The 25,956-nt window shown below is 47.0% G+C and overlaps 1 protein-coding gene across 1 annotated transcript in view; it reads left to right on the top strand.

Moving 5' to 3' along the window:
- Positions 1-25,956, top strand: part of Ras85D (ras-like protein 1) — a 135,751-nt gene that overhangs the window by 31,037 nt on the left and 78,758 nt on the right. The window contains exon 5 of the mRNA XM_065452529.2: positions 15,348-15,450. Within this exon, the coding sequence (XP_065308601.1) occupies positions 15,348-15,450 (103 nt within the window). The remainder of the gene's footprint in view (positions 1-15,347; positions 15,451-25,956) is intronic.

Here is a 25,956-nt window from a genome sequence, read left to right as displayed (position 1 = left end):
GCTTGCATGACGCCATGACGCTCTCTGGCACGGCGTCGAAATGATGTTGATGTGGCCTCACGCACAAACGCACAGGGCGCTTGGAGGCCGGTGTTCCAATCTCTGAGGCTTGTTGTTCTGCCGGGCCGCCCGATGGAGACGGCGCACCGCTGTGTTTGCGTGACGAAAAGTTGAAACGCTACGTTTTAACCGATGCGTACGCAATAAGCTGGTACGGTTTATGCAGATACAAAAAGCATTATGTTCAATGGCCGCTGAGCCGGGGATTTGATTTTACTACTTTTAAAACGAAACTACTGTCTAAACAGGTACGGTTTAATAATAATAATATTTGGGGTTTTACGTGCCAAAACCACTTTCTGATTATGAGGCACGCCGTAGTGGAGGACTCCGGAAATTTCGACCACCTGGGGTTCTTTAACGTGCACCTAAATCTAAGCACACGGGTGTTTTCGTATTTCGCCCCCATCGAAATGCGGCCGCCGTGGCCGGGATTCGATCCCGCGACCTCGTGCTCAGCAAACAGGTATGGTTTAACAAGGTTTTACTGTACTCAGATTTAGGTGCACGTTAAAGAACCCCAGGTGCTCTAAATTTCCGGAGTCTCCCACTACGGCGTGCCTCATAATCAGAAAGTGGTTTTGGCACTTAAAACCCCACAATCTTATTTTTTAATTCTTGACCCTAACATTCTTGCTTGGATAAAAACATCTTTTTTTTAAACCGACAGCAATTTGTGACTGCAAATGGCTACGATGCTTCTCTCTGTTCTGTCCTTTCAGGAGTGCCTCAAGGTTCAGTCCTTGGGCCCCTTCTTTTTTAATTTACATAAATGATTTACCAGATTCTATTAACTCCTCTATTAAGCTTTTTGCAGACGACTGTGTAGTATATTGCTTGATTTCCCTTGATAATGACACATCACTACTACAGCATCACTGACACATCACTACCTTAACATTTCTGATTGGTGTAACACATGGAAAATGAAACTAAACGCGACAATTTGCAAACTAATGAACATTTTTAGTAAACTTTCCACTAACGCTCGCAAGTATAACATAAATGGTTCCCGTCTCGAAGAAGTGACTAGTTACAAATACTTAGGGGTCCGCATTAATTCTAATCTGTCTTGGCAACCGCACGTTGATTATATGGTTAGTAATGCTAACTGCATTCTTGGATACCTGCGGCGAAATTTTTCAATGGCCCCTTCTTCTCTCTTAAGCTCCTTCTTTATAAAACTCGTTCATTCCAAACTAGAATATGCATCGGCTGTGTGGGATCCATTTACTGAAAATCTTATTAGTCACCTTGAAGCTGTACAGAATCATAGCGCACATATAATTTTTTCCAACTACTCTCGTATTTCTTGTTTCATCTATGAAACATCTATCTTTGCTTTCATCTATGAAAGCAAAGAAATAGCAAATGCGTTTAACAAACGCTTTAAGTCCGTCTATACAAATGATAATGATGTAATGCCACCTTTCGAAATGTCTTTGCTGCCTATACCCGATGTTCAAATAAGCGAACCAGGTATACTAAGCATGCTTTTACAACTGAACACTAAAATATCTTCTGTCTCGGACAACATTCCAAACACATTTTTAAAACAGTATGCGGAATGGACATCAGAGTACTTGCACGTTCTGTTCACAAGGTCATTGTGCGAGGAACAAGTACCGAGTGACTGGAGGACAGCCAGAGTGAAGCCACTACATAAAACAAGAAAAAAGCACTGCATTCAAAACTACCATCCAATTTCTTTAACATCTACGGTATGTAAACTTTTGGAACATATAATCTAAATCATATCTCAGAATTCCTGGAAAACAATAATATAATAACAAAGCATCAACACGGATTCAGTAAAGGCTACTGTACAATTACCCAATTAGTTTTAACAGTGCACGACTTTGCGAAAGCAATTAACAATGGAAAAAAATAGATGCTATTTTCATGGACTTTTCAAAGGTTTCGACAGGGTCTCTCACAAAAAACTACTTTACAAATTGAGCAAGATACTGAAAAACTCCAGACTACAGTCAACGACTGAATTTTCGGACATGCCTGATATTTCGGACGTCTTCGCGGCACCGCCACGAGCCCCATAGAATCAATGTATAAAGACATCTGAAGTTTCGGACGCTCGAACCCCCCGCTGTCCAATTTTCCGGACTTTTTGACACGACGGAAGGTCCTTTGGCTCCTCGCACAGTGCCCTTGCGAAGGAAATTGACTTGTAGCTGAAGCATATCACCGCTTTGAACCCCAACTAGCCGAATCTAGCCATCACACACAGATTTGGTCTGGCCACGCTGGCTATGTTCATCGCCGCACTCCCGCCTTCGGCGGAGTTTCCGGAGCGGCGCTATTTCATTTGTTTGTGCAGGCCACGCTTTGGCTAGCGTGCTGTGTGGTTGTGCTGTTGTGTCAAGTGTGCTCTGCGACACAAGGCCTAGGTGCTTCGACGCCCGTCAGCGAACTCCACTGTTCACAACTTGAGGATTTCGCTTGCCTTCGATGGCCCCCACTCCGTCTTCGTCGTCCTCGCCGATAGCATCGAAGCGCGGAAAGCAGTACCGTGCCCACGGAAATAACTTTTGAACAGTTTGTTGACGCCAACAATGAGCTCAACTTGAGCGCAGAACTGACTGACGAGAGAATAGTCCGTCAGGTTGTGGGGGATTCAAAAGACTCCGATGTTGAAAATGAGGAGCCAATGCCTGCGCCGAGTTGACGCGAGCATTGTTGACTCTTTCATCAGTGTACAGTGCTAACATGACCCTTGCTCAGATTGAGGCGAATATGATCGCATGAAACCGGAACGCCGTCCAAACTACAATCAAGTTCTTCAAGCCACTGCAGCATTAACACTGGCTGCCCGACGATGCACATGTACATAATAAACCGGCAGTCCGCTGCATACAGAGTTTTTGAACGCCTCTTTTTATAGCACCTTCATTGATGCTTTGGTACGGTATCGGAAGCCTGGTACTTCGCCCTTTACCTCTAGATCCGAGAAAAAAAAAAGAAAAAAAAAGGTGCGTTTTTTTGCATGCATTCATTTTTTCGGACTGCCTGAATTTCCGGACGTTTTTGCGATCCCTAGAGGGTCCGAAAAATCGGTCGTTGACTGTAATTAATTGGCTCACAGCATACCTTGGTGGCAGAGAATAATTTGTTGTTTCTAATAATCATTCTTTTGAACGACTTCCGGTAGGCTCTGGTGTTCCCCAGGGCTCGGTCCTTGGATCTCTCTTGTTCCTTTTATTCATTAATGATATGCTGCATGGTATTCCAGTTATGGTTAAGCTTTATGCCGATGACTGTGTATTGTACTCGGAGATAGACAATATTACTGACCAGGAGTTGCTCAACGATGCTTTTTGACAAATTGTCGACTGGTGCGATGCCTGGCAAATGTCAATTTCGAGATAACAGTTTTTATGTCCATTTCACATAAGAAGCATAAACTAATGTTTCCATACGGTAATAATAACATAATTATTTCCGAAGTAACACATTATAAGTATCTCGGACTCTGGATCACAAATGACCTCACTTGGGCTAAGCACCTTGAATATGTAGTAGCTAATGCTAACCGCAAGCTTTATTTTTTAAGGAGGGCTTTGAAACTTTCTTCTCCCACTGCACACCTACTCGCATATAAAGCTGTAATTCTGCCGATGCTAGACTATGCATGTGTAATTTGGGACCCTTTTACTAAAACTGGCACTAACAACGTAGAAATGGTGCAAGAAAAGCAGCTCGTTTCATTTATAAAGCCTTCGGACGCACTTCAGTGACAGAGCTCTTAACAACAGCAAACCTGCCATCATTAATGCAAAGAAGTTGTGTATCCTGACTAAAATTCCTTTTTCAACTTAACGGTCAGTATAAGACATCTCACGGGAATAATTACTTTTTCATCTGGTTATGCTACTAGGCAGTGACATAGCCGAACAATAACCACATTTAGTACATGTAATAATTGTTTTAAGTATTCCTTCTTTCCCCAAACAGTGGTTGAATGGAATCATCTAACCAATGACCAAGTTTCAAAGTCATCACTTTCGGCGTTTGTTTCAAGTATTGAGTAACAATTTGTCATCTTGCTGTGCCACTGCTATGTTCAAGCTCTATTAACCTGATTTGTATTCTTTTCGATGCGTATGCTATAGTGTTCTTTATATATGTATTGTTTCCCACCCGGCTAAAATCCCCAATGGGGATTGCAGTATTGATAAATAAATAATAAATAAAAATAAAACAGTGTCACGGCTTCCGTCCCTTTCTTTACGCAGGAAAATAGCACGTACAGTGCAGTCCACTTATAACGATATCGAGAAAGACGAAAAATATGATCGTTATAACCGATGATCGCTATATCTGGACTGCAGTTATCAAAAAAAAAAATTTTTTTTATAAACGCGGAACATACTTTTGCAGCTCCGAACTTGAATTCGCTACTTGCTTTAAAGAATAGATGTAGACAGTAGGCTGTGAAAAGAACACTTTATTTCTAGCACCAATGACCGTGTCAAGGGTTAAGCACGCCGAAATAGTCTGAAATCTGCACTTGCTTTTGCGGCAGCTTCACAACCGCGGTGTGCATGGATCATGGATTCCAGCTGCTGCACGAACACTGGCGGCAATCCTTTAGCATGCATAAAATCAATTAAAGGGGCCCTGAAACGATTTTGGCGATTTTCTACAAACGTACTGAGTCGTTAGAGTAGGTCCTTCTGATCATTAATTGACACATCTAAGTGCTCTGCGTAACGCGTGTAATTTATTATAAGGTTTTAAAAATGCACATCGCTGTCGATCGCAGCGCACTGCTCGGCGGAATTTTAAGCCGCCCCTACCCATATGATGCAAATAACCCATATGACGTCACATGGGCGAGCTATCTGATTGGCTGACCAGGGCGCGTGGTCGATAATTTTTCCAACTTTATGGTGAACAAATGATGCTCGTAATAGTTGCAATGTTAGTTACTTTGTTTTTGTAAAAAGAAAATAACTTAAAGAGAATACACAAGAATAGTTTTTTAGTACACTTGAGCACTTCCGGCGCACAGCAAGTGTCGTCTGCTTGTGTTACAACATGCGCAGTCTTTGACGAGAGCTCCGCCGTCAGTGTCGATCAGTCTTTTCGTGAGCACGATGAATCACCCTTGTTGCGTTGTGGGCTGCAGACGTAGCGACTGGAAAGATGTGAAGTTGCGAAATCGTGTCTCTTTGCAAGGCAGCATACGAGCGAACTGGCTGCTGCGCATCGGACTGCGGCTATCCGATAGGCGCCAGGATTTGCGCGTTTGTGGCCGTCACTTTACAGCGGAAGATTACTAACGCAATAGCGTTTCGCAAGTCCGGTATTAGGGCAAACACAAGCGCAAGGGGACAGGGTCTGGCCGCTTGACTGCGCTGGGATGAGCCATGAGATGAGCAGAAAGGTAAATGTGAATGATCTGCACGGTGCAGCCACCTGGTGGCACAGAGCTCAACCATACACAGTAGCAGCAACGAAGTGCATTCTTCTTTGCTGCTGGTGTGTATTTTTCGCAGGAGTGTAATCATCAATACGTTGTTCTTATAAATGTTTAAAATGTTTTACACTTGGTTAGAGCAATATTAGCGCTTCGTTTGACTGGTTAAGCGCTGCGCCAACAAGTGTCTGGACAGTGCAGACCGATCAGGCTGCTCACGTACGTCTACTCTGAAGTTTCATCAGCTTGAGTTTATGCCTCCAGTCATTTGCCGAAATCACCAGCTTGCCTGTGGTTACCGGAATACCGGCCACCTTCGGCGCTACGACAGAATGCTCGCAACGCACGCTGCTTCGATGGCTCTCGGTCGACGGCCAAGCGCCCAGCGGAGAGGTCTCGCGTGGTAGGAGGCGTGCTCCAACAACCGGAAGTGGACGATGTGACGTCGCATCGTGACGCAGGACCAGTGAAGGCGGAGCTTAGCGCCGCTCGCTCGGCGAGCGAGTTGAGGAGGAAAGGCATGGCTAGGGAGGAGAGTAACTTCTAATCGTTTGTAACTCCATTAATACGTAACGCTTCACTTAAATTGTGGTGCGAATGTTCTACTTAAGCTGTGCCCTATGCGACTACAAAATTTGTCCGAACCGTTTCAGGGGCCCTTTAAGGAGTCGATCGACGAGAGTGCACTTTGCGTGGCCATCGTGGTCGGGGTCAAGGAGCCACTGTCGATCTCGTTGTCACTGTCGCTGATGTCGCCACCATCGCACAACTTTGCCGTCTGCCGAGACAGCACATCTTCGGCGATCGCCTCGTCGGTGACCTCATCGCAGAACGAGGCAGCACTGTCTGCAGTAAAAAACTCCTCCGACACACCACCTGTGTCACCAGTAGGAACGAGCTCCCAGAGCTCGGTTATGTCGGCGACTTCCACCGGGTCGGTCTCAGCGGGTTGGGGAAGTTCGTCCTTACACACAAAGCCCGCGTTCTTGAAGCAATTGGTGATGAACCACTCTGAAAGCGCCTCTTCAACATCGGCGTAAAAAGGGTCTCTAACCCTTTTCCGCTGATCGGCATGGCTGCTGATAGCTCCTGCCTTCACAATCGCGGTGCTCCCGGTTTTCAAGATGGTTGATATCGTTAACTGGACGAGCTCATACTTCTTCACGAGGGCGCTCACCTTGAAGCCGCATCGAGAGTCCTGTAAAATATCCATATTCGTGTCAAGCGACACAGCTTTGCGCTTTGTCGGCGCCATCTTCGAACTGGGTTCAACCATTGGTTGCACGCTGCTTCGGTGGCGTCAGCCTGCTATCGCGAGAGAGACGCGGGACGGGCGCCTGCTTGTCGCTTTCTCTCTCTCTCTCTCTCTTTCGGAGCGACTGTGGCCGACGTGCATGAAGCAGCTAGCGCCATCTTGTGGCGCGCTGCGCCTACTCAGCTATTCTCTGGTGCGCGGGCGAGGCGAGACGCGCTGCGCAGTAATGGCAGCAAATACGAACTTACGGAGGTAAACTTCGCCTCATCTCGACATCGTTCATTTCAGGGAACTAAGCAATGCAAATGTTACGATTATTTGGCATGGAAAACGCCGTCCAGACTGCAAAATTTTGACCGTTATATCCGATATGCGGTGAATAACCTATCGTTATAGTTTTTTTCCCCATAGACTTAACGCATAAAATGACTCTCATGTCAACCCATCGTTATAACCGATATATCGTTATATGTGGTGTCATTATAAGTGGACTGCACTGTATCTCCTCTTTTCATAAGATTTACTACCATAACCGTTGTCTTAAGCAAGAATTACTTTCCCACCTTTCATCGATATCTCCTCATATTGAGCGTCATTATAAAGTGTTTGTTCCTCATTGTTACACCAACCAACACTTTCATTCTTTTGTTCCTCGAACTGTAAGGACTGGAAACACTTGCCCACCTCCACTTTATCTATTATGGACCCAGTGACCTTAAAGATGCGCTTGAATATGTTACCCGACAAATAGCTTTGTGTTTATTTATATCTAAAGTTACCACTCTCTTGTGTAATGCCCTATGGGCCCTGAAAGTATTCAAATAAATAAATTTGTGACGCAACAGAACAAAAATGGCGCTAGCGTCCAACCAAAACGAAGCAGCAGAGCTCAAATCGCCATGGTCATCAGCGGGAATAGTATGTGAATGACAGTAACGTCAAAACACTTCATGCGTATTTGTGTTTGTAGAACCTTTATTCTTGCGCTTACCGCCATACATAACATCGCGTTGGTCGCATGCTTTCATAATTGCTTAGTCGCCATCCATAATCGCATTGATAGCGGCCGCAGTTTCTTCTGCAGCGGTTGCGGAAAACAGTAGTTTCATTTTGACTCAATATGTGCATCGGCCACGTACCTAAAGAACACTGTAGTCGCCATCCATGATGGCTTAGGTAGCATCTGCAGTTCCGTCTGCAGTTGTTGAAGCAAACGGTAATTTCGTTCCGACTTAGTGTGTACATCGGCCGCGTGGCTTCAGCACCGCAAAGTCGCCATTCATAGTTGTGTCAGGAGTGGCCGTGGTTTCCTCCACGGTGGTTGTGGCCGACAGTTGTTTCCTAAGTGTACTTGAATGTGGCGCGAAATACATTTCGTGAAAAGGGACAGAAAAAAGAAGACAGTGAAACTCTACCAACTGTTTTCCGACAACTGAGAAATATACAGAAAAAAAATAAAACTTCTGTGCGTGCCCAAAGAGCCAGGGTGTGCCATAGAACAACATGGTCATAACACATTTTGAAGAAAGCACGTTTATGTAGAATACAATATAATAAATGTATTGCTAACACAATGAAACCCTTTCTTTTATTGAACGCTTCCAACAACTCCCTTGCAATTTGGTCCCTACTTTTGCCAAGAATCAAAATTTTTTCAAAGTATGGCCTACAATGACAGGCTTTGAAGTGCACAGGAAGATGCGCATTGTCACACTTACCAATAGTATTAGCATACTCCCTCAGTCTGTCATTAATACAATGTCCCTTTCGTCCAACGTAGGACTTGCCACAATGTAGGGGTACCTCATAGACCACCTCTTGAACACAGTCCCTGAAAGGTTTGGCATGCTGCTCTCTGGCATCCCCATGGCCCATCGCTTGTGATCCGGGGTCACCATTGAGCCAGCTTGTTGGGAGCTGAAAAGATGACCGGAATGCTGTATCTAGTTGCACCTTCTTGAGGTTGTGGCTCACACAGTGCACACAAAGGACCACCTCTGGCTTAGCACACCCCCTTTCCTTCGAGGACATTTTCACACTGGCAGTGCTAGCCTTCCCCTTCTGTATTAGGGACTCAATGACGAAATCTTTGGATACGCTGAAGGAGCATATCATGTTCCATTTTGCTCAACAGCGTGACTAGTGGCTGATGGCCCATTTCCACAACAAAATTAATACCACGTACAAACTCGTCGAATCTGTATTGCCATGTCACTGCCAGGGCTTCCTTCTCTCTCTGGCTGTACTGTTGTTCGGTGGCTGTAACGGAGTGAGAAGCAGACGCTACTGGTCGATGTTCTCCTGAGGGCTGCGTTTTTGAGTCCAAAAGAACTGGCATCTGCCGAATTTGTGTGGCATACGAAGGGTAGTACTTCACCATACACCTCTCTGATACTAACAGTTTGATTTTGCTGAAGGATGACTCTTGGTCAGGCTACCACAGCCAGGCTGTTTTCTTGCTCAGGAGAGCCTACAGGGGAGCTGTAATCTTGGATATGTTGGGAAGGAACCTGGCTAGATGGTTCACCATCCCAAGAAGATGGCGAAATCCGGCAATATCCTTGGGAGCTTCAAGAGTCTTGATAGCCTCCAATTTGACTGGATTGGATCTGATGCCGTCAGCTGAGACAACCACACCCAAGAAAAACACTTTGGACACACCAAAGCAGCAGTTATCTTGGTTGAGAGTTACACCGGCTTTGGAAAGACGAGAGGACTTGCTTCAAGCAGGCATCATACTCTTGTCACGATCAAAGACATGAATTTTGTCTACCATATTTGCTACACCGTCTTGGTCATCGAGGTTCCGTGCCATCTGATTTTGGAAATATTTTGGAGCTGATGTGATACCAAATGTCATGCGACAGAACCAGTATCAGCCAAAAGGCATGACGAAAGTCATTAGCTCCTGAGACTCTGTAGCGAGCTTCACCTGGTGAAAGTCGGCTGTAGTATCCAGCTTCAAGAAAACTTTGAGTCACCTAGAAGACCAAGAATTTGTGCTGAATGGTTGGCAATATGTGGGGCTCCCAGAGCGCAGCTTCATTCAAACGAGTCAGGTCGACACAAAGTTTGTAACCACTTGAGGACTTTGCAAGTACTACGATTCCTGCATACCAATGAGTCGGTTTATCAGTCCGACAAATGACTCCTTCAGCTTCCAACCTGTCCAGTTCCTGTCAAACAATACTTTGCAGTGGGATGAGGATTCATCTACAGTCGCCGACCGATTTTCCGGACTCCAATAATTCGGACATGCCCGATTATTCGGTCAGCTTCGCGGCACCGCCATTCTCCCCATAGACCATAATGTATAACAACTGCCGAAAGTTCGGACGCCCTGCAACCCCTCGTCTGATTTTTCGGACACTTCTTGAGCCAACTCGATCGAGGGCATTATGCACCGACTCTGACCGCGGCGCATAGTTCGACTTGCTGAACGCCATTTTTGTTTTGAACGGAGCCTCCTTGCTGCCCCACGAAGTGGCGCTACTGGAAATCCCCGCTCATCATCATCATCGTTTCTGCCTGGTTCGATAGAGTGGTCGTACACTAGTTCCGGTTTCAGCTTAGTAAGCCATGTCAAGACAATCCAGCAGCGGATTTCTTTCTTTCGCGCACGACGCTGCGAGCAGCACGTTTTTCGTTTGTGCGACTGGTGTTGGCATGGTGGTGTTTGCATTGTGTGCTCTGTCGAGGTTTCGGTAATCCAACGCGGCGTGCAACCGTGCCCGCGCAGACTGCACTGGGAAATGCCGGCAAGCGGGTGCCGGGAGGCCTAAGATTTGTCGCCTTCCGATGTGCTCCCTACTGACGCGGAAAATATTCTGCCGAGACCTGCGCAGTGGTAGCATTGCGATTCCGGACACCGTCTCATTTGAGTTTCACAAGTGCTGGCACTGCTGTACTGACATGCACAGAACTCGACGACGGCGAGATCGTCAGGTTTCTGCTGCTCCGCCGGACGATGACTCCGAGTCGGAAGATGACGCACCATGTGCTACGCTGCCGTTGCATGCGGAGCGTGCACAAGCAGTGACTGTGCTTTCAGCCGCCTATAGTGACCGTACGACCCTCTTCGAGATTCAGGCTTATCCGATTGCGCGTAAACGGAACAGCGTGCAACGGCGCACTTACGATTTCTTCAAGCCTACTGCCGAGCCCAAATAAGTGCGTGGAAATAAAGGATTTCATTTTTTTTTTCTTAATCTGCTTTTTCGGACACCTGTTTATTCGGACATTTCCGCAGTCCCCGTGAGGTCCGAATAAACGGGCGGCGACTGTATAAGCGTTAAGTAAGCATGGTACGGTGCCAGGCTTAAGTCTGATCTGGTACCCATCTTTCAGTATGCCAAGGCCTTTGAACAGTTCTGCATGATGCTGCACATCATATTGACCGCAAATAAGACGGGGACAGAGGGAGAAAACACATAAACAGTAAGCCCAACTAGGCCAACTAGGATGTGCAGTGAGTACCAACTAGGCCAATGTGAAGTTCTTCCGCATGATGCTGCGGTTGAGGGTTCGCTACGCCTCCCAGTAAAACTGATGGTAGTCAGTTTCCTTAAGGTATCAAGTGCTTGTAGCACTGGGAAACGTAGTAGTGGAGTAGAAAGAGACGGTTCGACGAACAGTTGCTGGGCGCTTGTTTTCTCTTGCCAGATGAGCTGTGCAACGTACAATCCAAATACTCGATGCGGTTGACCTCGCGGACTTGTCAACAGGTTGTCCATTTTGTCAAGCTGTGGAGGCACTGTAGAATAACTGTCTGGCACTGCCGAGACTTCCACATCAGAGCTGAACTTGAAAGAAGCAGTATAACTGTCTACTGACTATAATTGTCTACTGACGTCCTTGTACTTGGCGTTCTCGGGCACTGCAACGGTATCCAGGCAGGTAGTAGCAAGCTTGGTCGGCTTTGCTTTGCTGGAGTGGCATACCTCAGCGAAATGACCTTTCTACAGTTATTGCAGAGCGACGCACATGCTGGTCATTCTGAGCGTGGATGCAGCGAACGCCTGCAGAAAGAACAAGTAGCATTTCTGGAGTGTTCTATCCTGGGTGGCATCCGAGCGTTGAAGGGCTTTGAGAAATTTGCTTGCGTCTCGTTGAACTGACATGGAGCCTTCTGCGGTTACTTTTGTTGCTTTTTCTTTGCCAGCGTCTTCCCATTGACGTGCTAGAGTCCAAGCATCCTTTAGTGTCAACTTAGTTACAGCACAGCTGATCCGATAGACAAGCCTAACAGCCTGCTAAATATCTGCCCCGCACAAGACACTCTTTGACTTGGGTCAGCAGGTATTTGCAACACCTGACTAATCTGCGCAGTTCTGCGCAATAAACCTCAACGCTTTCGCCCAGTTCTTGAGTACGCTTGTGAAATTGAGAAGATTTATAGAGCTCATTAGCTGGGTGAACAAAGTGCTCCGTAAAACGCTTGACGATGGCTTCGTAGGATAGCAATTCATCTGCAGAAAGCGAAAAAGTATCAAGCAGGGGAGGACATTCAGGGCCCATACAGAATAAAAGTGAGTGTACTTGTACTTTGCGGGAAGCGTGGCAAACTCCACAGACTGCTGCGTAGTCATCATAATGCGTTTTCCACATTGGCCAAGATGCAGCATTGGTGAAGTCGAGCGCGTCTGGTTGCTGAAGAAAAATACCGAGCCGCTTGATATTGGAAGTCTGATGCTCTCTGGCCATGGTTTCTTTTGTGTAGATGAAGGTGAATCAAGGCATTCATTTGGGCACTTCTGACACCATGTCGATACCTGCCAGCCCTCCCGATTCGCCCGGAAGACTTCCGATTTTTGACTGATCTTTCCGATTGTAAGATCACTGTCTTATATCTTCCGAAAAGTTGTCTCTGTTCATGCAATAATGGTTTTTGGCAAACCGGCACCACAGAATCTGCAGCCACATCGTAATCATCAGCATCACCAACAACGGCTGCACTAGCGCCATCGGTATCAACTAAGCAACCGACTACGGTGCCTAGTAAGCCAACCAAAGCCAGAGCCAATGTAGCTCTTGTATTCCATGCATGCCTTCCTCCATCGTGCATTGTTACTGCTGTTTGTGTGTATGATTAGCGTTGGCTAGGCCGTGTGTGCGGTGCACCATGTAAAGTTAGAAACCTTGTGTGCGTGATACCATAACGCTATCAAAGCCCAAGAAAAGGTATTTGCAGAAGTTTTTGCGTTCTTGCACTTCTGAATTTCAGTGCTTTTTGCCAACAAGAAAAGAACATTTTGCATTTTGTGCAACGTGTGGATGCGATGTCAGCGTGCCTCACGGTGCCAAAGGCGACTTCAAACTGGACGTTTCTGCGGCGAAGCATGAAAGCTGTGTTCGCACTGCTGAGCAGCAAGACAACATAGTGAATTTTCTCCAGAACAACTGTGACAACAGTGTCATACGGGATTCCTCGCCGAACACAACCTACCCCTTAGTGTCAGCTATCACGTTGGGGGCCTTTTCTACGGAAAATGTTTCCGAAATGCAACGAGGTGAAGCGTTACAAATATGGACGCAACCCTAAAGGATGCTGAAGTGGCATGGATGTTGAAAGTTGAGGCAGCTCGAACACCGCGTGTGAAAAAGAGACAAGTCTACCTCATCTCCTTGAGCGTCGCAACATCCAAGTGCCTTTACTGCCTCATCGCAATCCTGGCCCCGACACAGGTGGTGCCACCAGACTCATGGATGCATAGATGGCAGCCACAACAGTTGTGACTTGATGCAGAGCTGTTGAGGATGAAGAACACCGGCTACATTGTGATGGACAGACGATCTGTTGGCGCTCGGCTCACTAGCACAAAAAAGAAAAAAATCGGGATGTGCGCACTGTAGTGCAAACCGTGTTGCAAATGTAGGTGCTCGCTGTGGCCTTGCTGTAAAAGAATTTGCGAGGCCTTGATTGCCGCTTCGTTAGCCAATGAGTCGCGAGATGACAAGAAACACAGCTTCCACACTGATTTTGTGCGAAATAGAAACAAGATTTGCTCATTCATTCACTAAATAAAAGCGTGTTGATGTAGTCCGCATTTGCGAACTGTTTTCTGGAGGCTCGCGATAATTCGACATTCAGTTAACTCAGACATTTTTTTCTGGTCCCGTGAAATCCGAATTAACGAGGTCTTACTGTACTGTTTGCTGCAACCACTGTGGACGAAACCGTGGCTGCTGTCGACACGATCATGGACAGTGACTGCGCAGTTATGAACGCACGCGGCCTACGCATGCACCGAGTCGGAACAAAACTACTGTTTGTCGCAACCGCTGTCGACAAAATCGTGGTTGCTATTGACATAATTGTGGATGGCAACTACTCAGTTGGGAAAGCACACCATGGCACGTGGCTGGTGTTGTTTGTGGCGGTTCACGTACAATTTCTGCTGATGACCATGGCAACGCAGACTCCACTACTTCGTTTCAGCTCTTTGGTGTCGCAAGTTTATGGCGCTTGCCAAGCTTCAAAAGTTGTCCGAATTAACCGGTGTGCGGCCAAATAGTCCGAATTGATGAGAGTTAGATCCCATTAGATAATGCACACGCCTGCCGGGACTAGAGGATGAGACCAAATAATTTGCATTAACGAGGATTTAATTAACGAGGTTTTGCTGTAAATGCGCTCTTTGAATTTCTCGACAACAGGGGTTGTGGGCAAATTTTCAAAATTCGAAGAAACAAACTCCACATCGAGGCTGCGCCATGGACACTGTCTGTAGGGAAACAACAGGCTTGTTTAAATTGAAATTGCCGTCATGGAGCTAAACGAGGCCAGGCCAAGCGTGGAATTCATATCACTAGGTGTTTGTTTTGCCCGTTGGTTCACACCTCTGCCATCATGGCTCCATTTTTGACCCATAGACTCTAGAAATGTGTGGCTGAAGGTGAGTTTCAGCCATTTGACTTTGATATGACAAATATCCTCAGCTGAAGCCAGACACTAATAACCATCATGCCTGAAGGCAATTGATGTCATTACAGTGGGAAAGTAAGCTTTGAAAAGCCAGCTATTGAAGAGCGTGAAATGCTTATTCAACTCGACTGCAAAAGATTGCAACTAAGATGGAGATTTTACTAATTTTGTTGTGTATTTATAAATGTTTGTTTACCCCTCCTTTCGGCCTTCAGCATTCTTCAAATCCTTGAATTGTCCTTGCAGTTTCAGTCAGTTCTATATGAATCCTTTTAAGGTGTCTTCAGGGGAACAGTGTCTACAGTGGAAATGCAGAAGAAATGTCGAATTAAGTGAGACAATTATTCAACACTATTGTGAGTAGGGTTAGTTGGTTGATGTTCATGATAGACAGATCTTGAAGCTCACCCGCACAATAATTTATTAATGAGGCCTAATGTTTCAGAGCAGTAGTAGAGTACCATAGGGCATTACTCGGGATGAGTCTTTACCACCTGGTGCTCTTCAACATGCTCGCAAAGCACGGTACACGAGCATTTTTGCATTCTAACCACGTACATCGGACTGCAGGGGAATGGGACTGAATGGGGGCTTTGACAGACTTGATTCTGTGAACAGGGTCTTGTTTGCCTTGTAGCTGCAAGTGTGTATGTGTTTGGCCTCATTTGCAGTGCCATGAGAGACCAGTACATGCGGACGGGCGAGGGCTTTCTGCTTGTCTTCGCAGTCAACAACGGCAAGTCATTCGAGGACATCAGCATGTACAGGGAGCAGGTGGGTGAGCCTTGTTGCTGGGCAGCTCTTCACACTAAAATGATTTGTCTACTGATGTGCACTCGGGTGCTGATAATGGCGAAAAACAAAAACGCTGACAGAGGTGAAAGAGGTAACGTCATTGTGAACAAGGCTTCCACGTGGGAACCAAAAATGTCAAGTTTTTGTCCTTTCTCACATTTGTCATAGCCTGTGTTGTTTTTCACCATGATTCTTACCGCCCAGACGAGATTTCGTCAGACTCTCGACTTTGTGTATTGATAATGCCACCATAACAGGTGGCGAAATATTTTAATCTATCGCCGAGTAAAGCCAGCTCAAAGAAATTTACAAGTAAAGCGATTGCATTGTGACACACTCCACTTGGAGTGGCGTGTCGCGCAAATGCACATGGGAGGGGAAGATCACCACGGGATAAAACACGAGGCATTGTGATATGAATATTGTGACAGTCATCTAGCCTCCCCTGCACTGATACTGTGCTGTTCATTTAATATTGCACAATCAAAAGAAACGTGATTCTCATACGAAATGGGAATGGGCTGTTGAAGTGGATAACACCAGTGCAATAGGTCGTGTACCAGTGGCGAGAGGCTTGCACCACATAAAACAAAGGACAGAAAGGAGATCTTGCCGTCTCCTCTTCATGTTGCCACTGCTTTAGTTACTGCTATCTTTGAGATCCGATGTCATGAAAAATGATGCTTATATGCGTAATGCAGCTTACCTAAAACGCAAACCTTCTCGCTCTACACACTGATATATCCCGCACTTGCACATTGCTTGCCGGTGTGGGGTTCTCCTCCGTGCTCTTGGGACAAAGGAACGACAACACAGTAGTGCAAACAATCACAAGGGCATTTATTGCACCTTTCATAGATCAATGCCTGCTAGCCGAATTGCTATCCACAAAATATGCCGATGGGCGCGTGACAAATCTAGAAGTTTGACTCACCGTGACCGCATAGTGAGCGAATATTTTCGCCCCATGCTGGATCCCAACGCCTGGTCATTCGCATGTACGGTCACGCAAACGGTGGCACATTCCAATGTGGCCACGCGAGTCGGTCTCGCAGAAGCATGGGTCGGTGCACGCGCGGCACGGCACGTCCGTACCGCTTGACGATCTCGAACCCAAAGAGAGCTAGCGCCTTCTCTTTCGGCGCCCAAGTAACCCCACAGCAGCGCGACACTCGCGCCATCTCCCGCACTGTGCCTCAACCACTCCGACCGCCGCGGGCGCCAGGCCTCGCGGCGGGCGAAGCCGCCCTGCAGGAGACAAGCTATGCGGGAAAACTAGATCTTAGGGGAGGCGTGAGAGTCGCGCATCCCCACATCCCCCCAACCTTAAATCACTACATATTCCAGTGAAACATGTCACACAGTCTAACCTCAACACGTGCTTCGCAAACAAGATAGTACATGCAACAGTGGCCGCGCCGAGGAAACGTCCACACGCTGTCCATAACATGCGAGCCGACATTGTCCCTGGGTACACCGCTGGCGTCCGCCGATCACAGCAGCAGCTTTGTAGACTCGACGGAATGATTCCAGGCCAGGGCTCCGGAAACGACGACGCAGTAGTCGGTACGAGCAAGCGTCGCTTGCGCCGACGTGCCCTGCTGGCAAGAGCTGCCGTAGCGGGCGGTGACCGCCGGCTCTTTTGTCCGCCGCCGAGGGTTGCAAGCTGGATACAGGCGGCCGCCGAAGCCGCTGCGCCGAACTCGCCACAGCATCACCATCGCCCAGGGTGGCTCGATCATAGTCCGGAGCAGCAGTGCAGACGATGTGCAGGTGACAGCAAGCAAGGGGTGACTCCAATCATGCTGCGTACACTCAACACACTCGGCAAACACTAAAGTAGTGCAAGGGAGAGGAATTATGCATGCGCATCGCCCACGTGGTACGATGTTCAACTCGGCTAGCAAAAGATCGGGCAGCTACTCAGATGCTAAGTTCATGTGAACAAAGCTCGCTTCCTTGAGTCGAACGAGTAATTTCAATTCGTGCGAGGCTAAATAGAATGAGGGAAGCAAATTGTAACACCTCAACGCCACGGTCCACCAGGTTGTGTCTCTCCACGTGCGACAGGCAGCTTCATAAAGTCTTAGGCCTAAAGCATCGCTACCCTGACAACAACCGGCATCCAAAAACAACACCCAAAATGAGCGCAAAACAGGCAGCCGCGAGGAGACGTCAGCTCTGTGAGGTGGTCCTACTCCGCTCGGTGCACACAGCATCCGAGTTGACGGCGCCCACCGTCCCAGACGGTGTCGGAGCGCCCGGTGCCAGGCCGCAATACCATTCAGCCCATAGTGGCACCCGTGGCCCGCGGCCACCCGGCTCCCAGAGCCGCGACTTCATCCGAAGAAGCTATTTACATAAGAAATTCGGACCACCCACGAGGCTTCCGTACTCACTCGCTTCAGGCTTGGCAATGCTCCGCGGGCGCCGAGTCTCGCTCTCCCAGGATGCAGACCACGTGGCTCTCGTACCAACGAATGCCATTAAAAAAATAACACTTGCGAAAAGGCTTAGCATGTTGACATGTTCAAACACACTACAGCCACCGTCCCCTCGCTCAAGAAAGCACGCCGCTAACGCTAGCAATCAAAATCCACGCTAGCCCTACACTTCGGTTGAAACAAAGGTCTCGAACGAAGCAAAACTTAAATCTATCGTCCGATGCCCCAGGAGGTCCACGTTGGGCAGCCAGATGTGGGGTTCTCCTCCCGTACTCTTGGGACAAAGGAACGACAACACAGTAGTGCAACCAGTCACAAGGGCATTTTTTGCACCTTTCATAGATCAATGCCTGCTAGCCGAGTTCCTATCCACAAAACATGCCGATGGGTGCGCGACAAATTTAGAAGTCCGACTCACCGCAACCGCATAGCGAGCGAATATGTTCGCCCCATGCTGGATCCCAACGCCTGGTCGTTCGCGTGTACAGTCACACCAACGGTGGCGCGTTCGAAGGCGGCCATGCGAGGCGGTCTCGCAGAAGCATTGGTCGGCGCACGCGCGGCACGACACGTCCGTACCGCTTGCTGTCTCGAAATCCAAGAGAGCAAACGCCTTCTCTTTCGGCGTCCAAGTAACCCCGCAGCAGCGCGACACTCGCGCCATCTCCCGCACTGCGCCTCAACCACTCCGACCGCTGCGGGCGCCAGGCCTCGCAGCGGGCGAAGCCGCCCTGCAGGAGACGAGCTATGCGGGAAAACTAGATCTCAGGGGAGGCGCGAGAGGCACGCATCCACACACCGGAAACCCTCAAGTTCATGCTTACTGATGAAGATCTATGCAGATTATCTAGTGATGCTATTTAACATGCTATATATATATATATATATATATATATATATATATAATACAAGAAGCTTGCTGTTCGTGTTGCTTTATTTATTACTGGTGTTACACTTGCAGAAGACACGCTGTCCAGCTGTTTTGTAGTTTTTTGCATTTGATTATCGATAATTGGAACTCGAAGTGGCCCAGATTTCTTTTCACGTTATGCAGGAGTTCGAATTAAAAAGAGCTCAGTGAATTGAGGGCTTGTATGCAGCACTGCCTTACGCGGCGCTTGTGTGCTGAGCCAACGTGAGCGATGATTTCCGTAAGTGTGGCTTCACAACAGCGCGGCGTATGATGCCGTGACGCCACACTTTGAGACAGCTTTTTTGCTGCTGTGAAGCTACAGCTCAAGGCAAAATTTGCATATAACAATCATTCCGAATTTACTGTTACTTTTTGAGCTTTTGATGGGGATTATAGTGCGCACATGTGGTACGGTACAAGCTTGTTTATTTATTTCTTAATAATTAGGAAAATTGGATAATTTGGACTCTTCCTGTGGCCCCGGCTGGCGTATGCATTATTTAATGTAATTAAACTCTCCTTAATTTGGATGTATTTGACCCTGCACCAGTTAATTCAGACAACTCTCTTAGTGTGGCGAGCTTTAAATGTACAATGCAGATGTGCAAAAGGCGGTGCAAGCATCAAATTGAAACGAAGTAACGGGTTCCGCATCGCCATAGTCATCAGTGGGAACTGTACGGGAACTACAGGAACGGTGGAACTCCTCGAGCCTAGTTGCACCTTCATAACCTTTATTCTAGCATATACCGTCATGCACGACACCACATTTTCTGCATGCCTTTAGAACTGCATAGTTGCTGGTTGCCATCCATCATGATCGTGTTGATAGCGCTTGTGGTTTCATCCGCATTGATTGCAGTGAACAGTAGTTTCATTTTAACTTTGTGCCTGAATGGGCTGCATGCGTTCGGAAATGTGTGGTCACCGACCACGATCACACACGTCAGTGGTGACCGCGATTTCGTTTGCAGCGGTTGCCGCAAGCATTAGTTTCATTTTAACTCGATACAATGCACGTGCAGCCTCACAAACGCGGTGGAAGCTATCCAGGATGAAAAGGGATTCTTCCGCAGGCTGGCATCAAACCTGCCAGCTACATTTGCGATGGACGTATAATCTGTAACTGCCCAGCCCCTGGTCAAAAAATCACCAGGATGTGCGCGTGGTTTTGAAAAGAAAGTCTTGGATGAACATATGAGTCTTGTGCCATGGCTGCACTGCAAAGAAAGTGCAAGACGTTCGCTGCAGCCAGTGCTGGTCCACCACAGGGACGAGCATTGCACCCTTCCACACTGCTTGTGTGCTGAATGGAAAAGAGGATTTGTTGATTCATTTAGTGTAAATGCACGCAGGTTTAGTAGGCATTTATTTATTGTTTTTGTTGATACCATCGATAATTTGACATTCGCTTAGGTAATTCAGACATAACTCTCAGTCCCTCGAAATCCGAATTTATGAGCTTTTATGGCATTGGAGCGGGCCAGCAGTCGGTTCCCAGCCGCACTGCAGGGTTGGAAACATCGCCGTGCGAGTTGGTACGCTGCTGGGAGCACGGTTGGGAGTGTGATATTTCGTTTCATTTCATTTATTTTCACCTTAAAGGCTCAAAGGCATTACATGAGGGGGGGGGGTCATACTAGGTGTAATATACAATGCAACAAAAGCTCAGAGAAGGAAAGAACGCAGTACAGAAGGTAAACAATCCAAGAGCAATGACAACATTACAAAGCGGGACATAAAAGAGCGTTCTAAACTGGCATAGGACGAGTATCAGTTAGATTGCCACATGTGATTGTTTAGTATTTTGTGGAAGGTTTGTAGGCTACTGCACGTGCCTATATTATCAGGTAGGTTGTTTCATAGCGTTATACTATTGGGAAAGAATGAGTTAAATAATGGCAGAACTTTGGCTGTTGATTGGTGCTATAGGGTGGCTGGGGTTTATGTGGGATGAAGTTCGATGTGATGGTTGCAGGAGGAGGCGTCGTGATTGAGGGTGATAGAAAAAACCATGGATAAGGCACAGTCGGGAAAAGATACGAGATTCAAGGGACGGCATATTCAGTGATTCTTTCAGTGTGGTGATGCTGGTATCATTTGACTACTGGGAGCATATAAAACGGGAGGCGTGGTTTGGGATCCTTTCTAAATCGTTAGTAAGATAAGTTTGTGAGGGGTGCCAAATTGAACAAGCACACTCGAGTTGGGCATGAAGGGTTGATAAGCTAGCTCTTTTATGTCCGTTGATGCTAATTTCATGTTGCGGCGAATGTATCCGAGTGTGCGCAAGGTTTCTGCACAGATGGATTGAATATGGGTTGACCATGATAGCGACGGTGACATATGCACTCCGAGGTATTTGTATGACAATGTGCGGCTAACCGGAAATGACTTGATCCTATAGGTGTAATGTGCTGTGCTGATTTTGCGGGTGAAAGACTTCATTTTACATTTAGTAAGGTTTAATGGCATGAGTGATTTATCACACCAAGTTGAAATTACTACAAGGTCATGTTGAAGTGTAGTTCTGTCGTCTGGATTATGTATGGGAGCGTATAATATGCAACCATCGGCAAAAAGTCCTAACTTGGCTAGTATGTTGGTGGGCAAGTCATTTATGCATATTGGGAAGAGAAGCGGGGAGAGGCAAGCACCCTGGGGTACGCCTGGCATTACGTCAGAGAGATGCAAGTCCTAGTTATTAGTGCTTGTGGACTGCTTCATTTTTTTTTTAAATTTCTAGCCAGGAAATTATGTTGGGAGAGATTCCAAGGTTGCACATCTTAGAGAGTGATTGGTTATGAGGGACACGATTGAATGCCTTAGAAGAATCTGAAAATATGGCATCAATATGAAGGTTTTCGTCCATGTAAAGTAGTATATTGTGTGTGAATTCAACTACTTGAGTTTCACACAACTGTTTCCAGAAACCGTGTTGGGGATGAAAGAAAAAATTGATGGATTCCAGATAGGTCATTAGGTTTGAAGCTATGATATGTTCGAGCATTTTCGATTGGATGCTGGTTAAAGATGTAGGACGGTAATTTGCCGGGTTTACCTGTTAAACAGGTAATTACCTGTTTTAAAAATTTTGATAATCTGAGCTTTCTTTCAATTGGCAGAGACGTTTCCTGTTCGTAATGAATGCGTGAAGATGAATTGTAGTATCTGGCTTGAGGCTGATATGGTGCCTTTTAGTAATTTAGCTTTTGATGTTGTCACAGCCGGCTGAAGATGAAAATTTGAGATCGTTAATCAGTTTAACTATTCTCTCTGGGCAGATTTCAATTCTTGGAATTGCTGTAGAGACAGAATCGAGCAATGTTCCTGTATCAGTGGCTTTATTAGCAGCGGGAAACACAGACGAAAAATGGTCGTTTAAAGCAGAAGCTCAATGTGCAGCATTAACAGGGTTAGCGTTCGTGAGGTCTATTTGATTAGGTTGTGACGTAGGGGAAAGCATGCGCCAAAATTTGTTAGGGCTTGTTTGAAGAATTGAGAGTAAGTCGTCAGAAAAGAATATGCTTCTTGCAGCCTTGAGTTTGTTTCTAAGTATTGTTTAACACATGAGCTGTACCGCTCCCATGCTAAGCCATTTTGCTCCCATGCAGAATGGCTTAGTTGAGCCATTCTGTAGAGGTGTTTCTTGCAGTTGCATAGTATTTTAAGCTGTCTGTTAAACCATTGGAAGTCAGAATCGGATTTAATAACTAAAGTAGGGATGTATTTGTTCTTGAGGTTGAGCGTTGTAGTCTTAAAATGTTCCCAATTAGCACTGACACTCCAAGTTAGGCATGTACAGTCGAACCCGGCTATATCGAACTCGCAAAAAAACGCCTATCAGTTCGATACAGAGCATAATTCGATATAAGCCTGCTAAATAATTGGATGTCATAAATGCACATACCATTTATAAAATCACTTTATTGATGAAACTAGCTTGCATTGATGAAACTAGTCCTGCATTTTCTTCTGCTTGGGCAATTTCGCTGCATGCGAGGCACGCACTTCCCCACATTGTCTAAGGAGTCGGAGCAGCTGAGGCCGCAACATTCCGCTTTCGCACAGAAGCACCGGACTAGTGCGAGCGCACTTCGGAGGATGTGGGCCAAAGACGGTCGTTGCTTTCCTCGTTGTGCCCATTTTCAGTTGTGCTCGGCACGATGTCGGCAATGTAGTCTTCGTTTCCGGGCTCTACCGTGGTCGCGACACCATCATTTGCGCTCACTAACTCGCGCACCGTTGATTCGTCAACAGCTTCCGGAAATTCTGACAGCTGGCTCCAAACCTCGGCAACAACGACAACGGCTTCGTCGCATTAATCAGAATTTACAGTCATCACCGAGCACGCGGAAGTCGGTACGGCTGAAGCTATTTTGGATGAACCACTCGTACACGGCCGTGCATACGCGTCGGGCGCCACGGGCACTACGGGCACCGGGTCGCGAGTTAGGCCGCTTTAGCCCTAATTTCCCCCTTCAAGATCGTGCCGAGAGTGCACCTCGGAATCTTGTACGTTGCAGAGACATCCGACTTGTCACCGCATTCGACCCGGTTTATGATTTCGAGCTTCACGACGAAAGGCGAATTCTGACGCTTCATCACGGCAACACTGCGGGAGAAGGCGCACACAATGAATCAGATAAGCAGCGAGACAACTCGCACTTTCGCCAACTTGCATGACGAGGGCACAAGAGCCTCTGATTGGCTGTCTGGGCAAGCGCTGCAGGCGGGCGGGCCAGGATCATTTTTTGTAGGGAGGTGTCGGCGGCTCCGAGGTAGCGCGGTCGCATAGGGGGAGCGGTTGGATGGAGCCGCGCCGCCGGGTTTTCCCTTCACCACGAGGGAAAGCCAACTTCCGGGGGCACTTTCCGCCGCTTGACGTTCGATATATCGGGAGTCGCTATTAGTTTTGTTCGATGTATGCATAATTTTTGCTATATATACTCATTGTAACTATACCGTGTCCATAAATTGTTTGATATAAGGAATAATTCGATGTAAACGGGTTCGATATAGTCGGGTTCGACTGTATTCCTGAAGTTAACTAAGAAATTGGTGAGTTCAACATTAATGGCATCAAAATTTCCTCTATTGCAGTCTGTAATTACTTTCTGAGTAGGCGATTTCTTTTTCAGAGGAGTGATGATGCAAATATGAATTTGATTGTGGTCACTAAGACCGGGGAGCATATTAATGGTTTTTATGTCGTCAGGGCCTACAGTTAGTAGTAGGTCAAGGATATTATTACCCCTGATAGTGCAAGTTAGGGCCTGGTGAAGATTGAAATCAAGTACAGTGTTTAAAAATTGTTGTTCTTTTTGCGGAGACCCATTCGACACTGAAAGCAACGGCCAGCTGATTGCTGGATAATTGAAGTCCACGAATAGAAATATTTGTGCCTTAGGATATTTATTTGTTACAGTAGTTAGGGATTCATGAAGTAGGTCGCAGAAGTCAAAGTGTTTGTCCGGCAGCCTATAGCAGGCACCAAAAACAAATTTTAAGGCTCCTTTTGATAAGAGTACCCACATAAATTTTATGTTTTCATCATTGAGGATATGTGAGGAAGGTAGGGTATTTTTAATGGCAATAAGCACGCCACCTCCTTTCTTGCCTTTTTTATCGTGCCGAAAAATGGTCAAATTCAAATCTAAAGGAAACTCTTCTGTATCTATGATGTTTTCAAGCAACCATGTTCAGTTAGTACACCTATGTCAACACTGTCATTGATGAAACTGTGAAGTTGGTCGCGTTTAGGGATTATGCAACGTATGTTAATGAATGCAGTGTTTAGAAATGTCATAGGGTGGATACACTGTGGTAGCGTGCGGCAACCGAGAAGCCGTACTCCAGAAAACGACAGTGGCCGGTGCAGAACAAGGAATCGGCGTTTATTCTTTAGCACACGCTTTTTATAGGCAGCGGTTACTTATCCGCTGCTGATATCAGTGCCTGTGATGACGAAGTGGCACGGCATGCGCTTGGCGTTACGTCATCACATTCCTCCCCCCCAAGATCGTCGTTGTCATTACAATTTTCAGTGGCGGACATCGTGAGACCCATATCGGTCTGGTGGTTTCCTGGCACGCTGACTTCGGCGCAGTGCTGGTGGAGGGTCGGAAGGTGCTTCGGCTTGCGTCTGAGGATGGTCATTGTGGGGAGCAGGCAGTGGCAATTCCTGCCCGTCTGGTGGTGGTGGTGGTTCCGGCGTTATTGCATCCTCTAGGGGAGGTGCTGCCGTGTCCGCTTCATGGTACGCGTGCTGGGGCATGGTTGGGGCCTCCCGATGACGCACAACGTCCTCAGTGCCATGTCTTCTCGGGGCCTACGCACCCATGTTTGATCCTGCATGCTGGAAACTGCGCGAGCGTAAATGGTCAACATGAACGTGGCAGACTGTGTTCTGTGTTTTTACGAGATAGGTCACAGGGCTAACTGGCCGCACCACACACCCTTCAGTCCACGACACTTTCTCTTGCCTGACAGTCTTTACGTATACGCAGTCCCCTGCCCTGAATGAACGGAAACTCGATCTTCGTTGGTCATGCTGCCGCTTTACCGCTTCTTGCTTGCTCTGCATGTCATGTTGTCTCGAAATGAGGGCCTTAGCAAGGACAGTCTCGTGCGCGGTATTCGTTTCAGAAACAGTTCGGCTGGACACTTGCCTGTTACTGTGCTAGGTGTTGTCCGATATGCCAGCAAGAAGTCGTCCAGCCTCTCCCGCAGCGGTCTGCCGTTTTCTCCCTTATCGTGCAACAGCTGCTTGCGGAGGCTCCTCTTAACGGTTTGCACCATCCTCTCGGCAGCTCCATTGGGTTCCGGATGGTATGGCGGGCTGTACGTGCGCCTGATGCCACAGGCATCGAGGAAGTCCTGGAACTCCTGTGATGAAAACTGAGGACCATTATCAGAAATGACTTATTCAGGGAATCCGTAAGAAGCAAATAGACTCCGCAAACGCTCAATAGTCTTCGCGGCCGTAGTTGAGCTCATAGGGAACACCTCAATCCACTTTGAAAATGAGTCAACACACAAAAGGAATGTCGTTTTTTAAAGTTAAAGAATTTCAGTGGTCACAATTTTTTTAAAAACTTACTACTGCATAACATGCAAAACGTTTAC

The sequence above is a fragment of the Dermacentor albipictus genome, chromosome 9 (assembly GCF_038994185.2).
Source record: "Dermacentor albipictus isolate Rhodes 1998 colony chromosome 9, USDA_Dalb.pri_finalv2, whole genome shotgun sequence".
In the NCBI taxonomy this organism is placed as follows: Eukaryota; Metazoa; Arthropoda; class Arachnida; order Ixodida; family Ixodidae; genus Dermacentor; species Dermacentor albipictus.
Note: the sequence above shows the minus strand (reverse complement) of the source record. Positions and strands in the feature narration are given on the sequence as shown.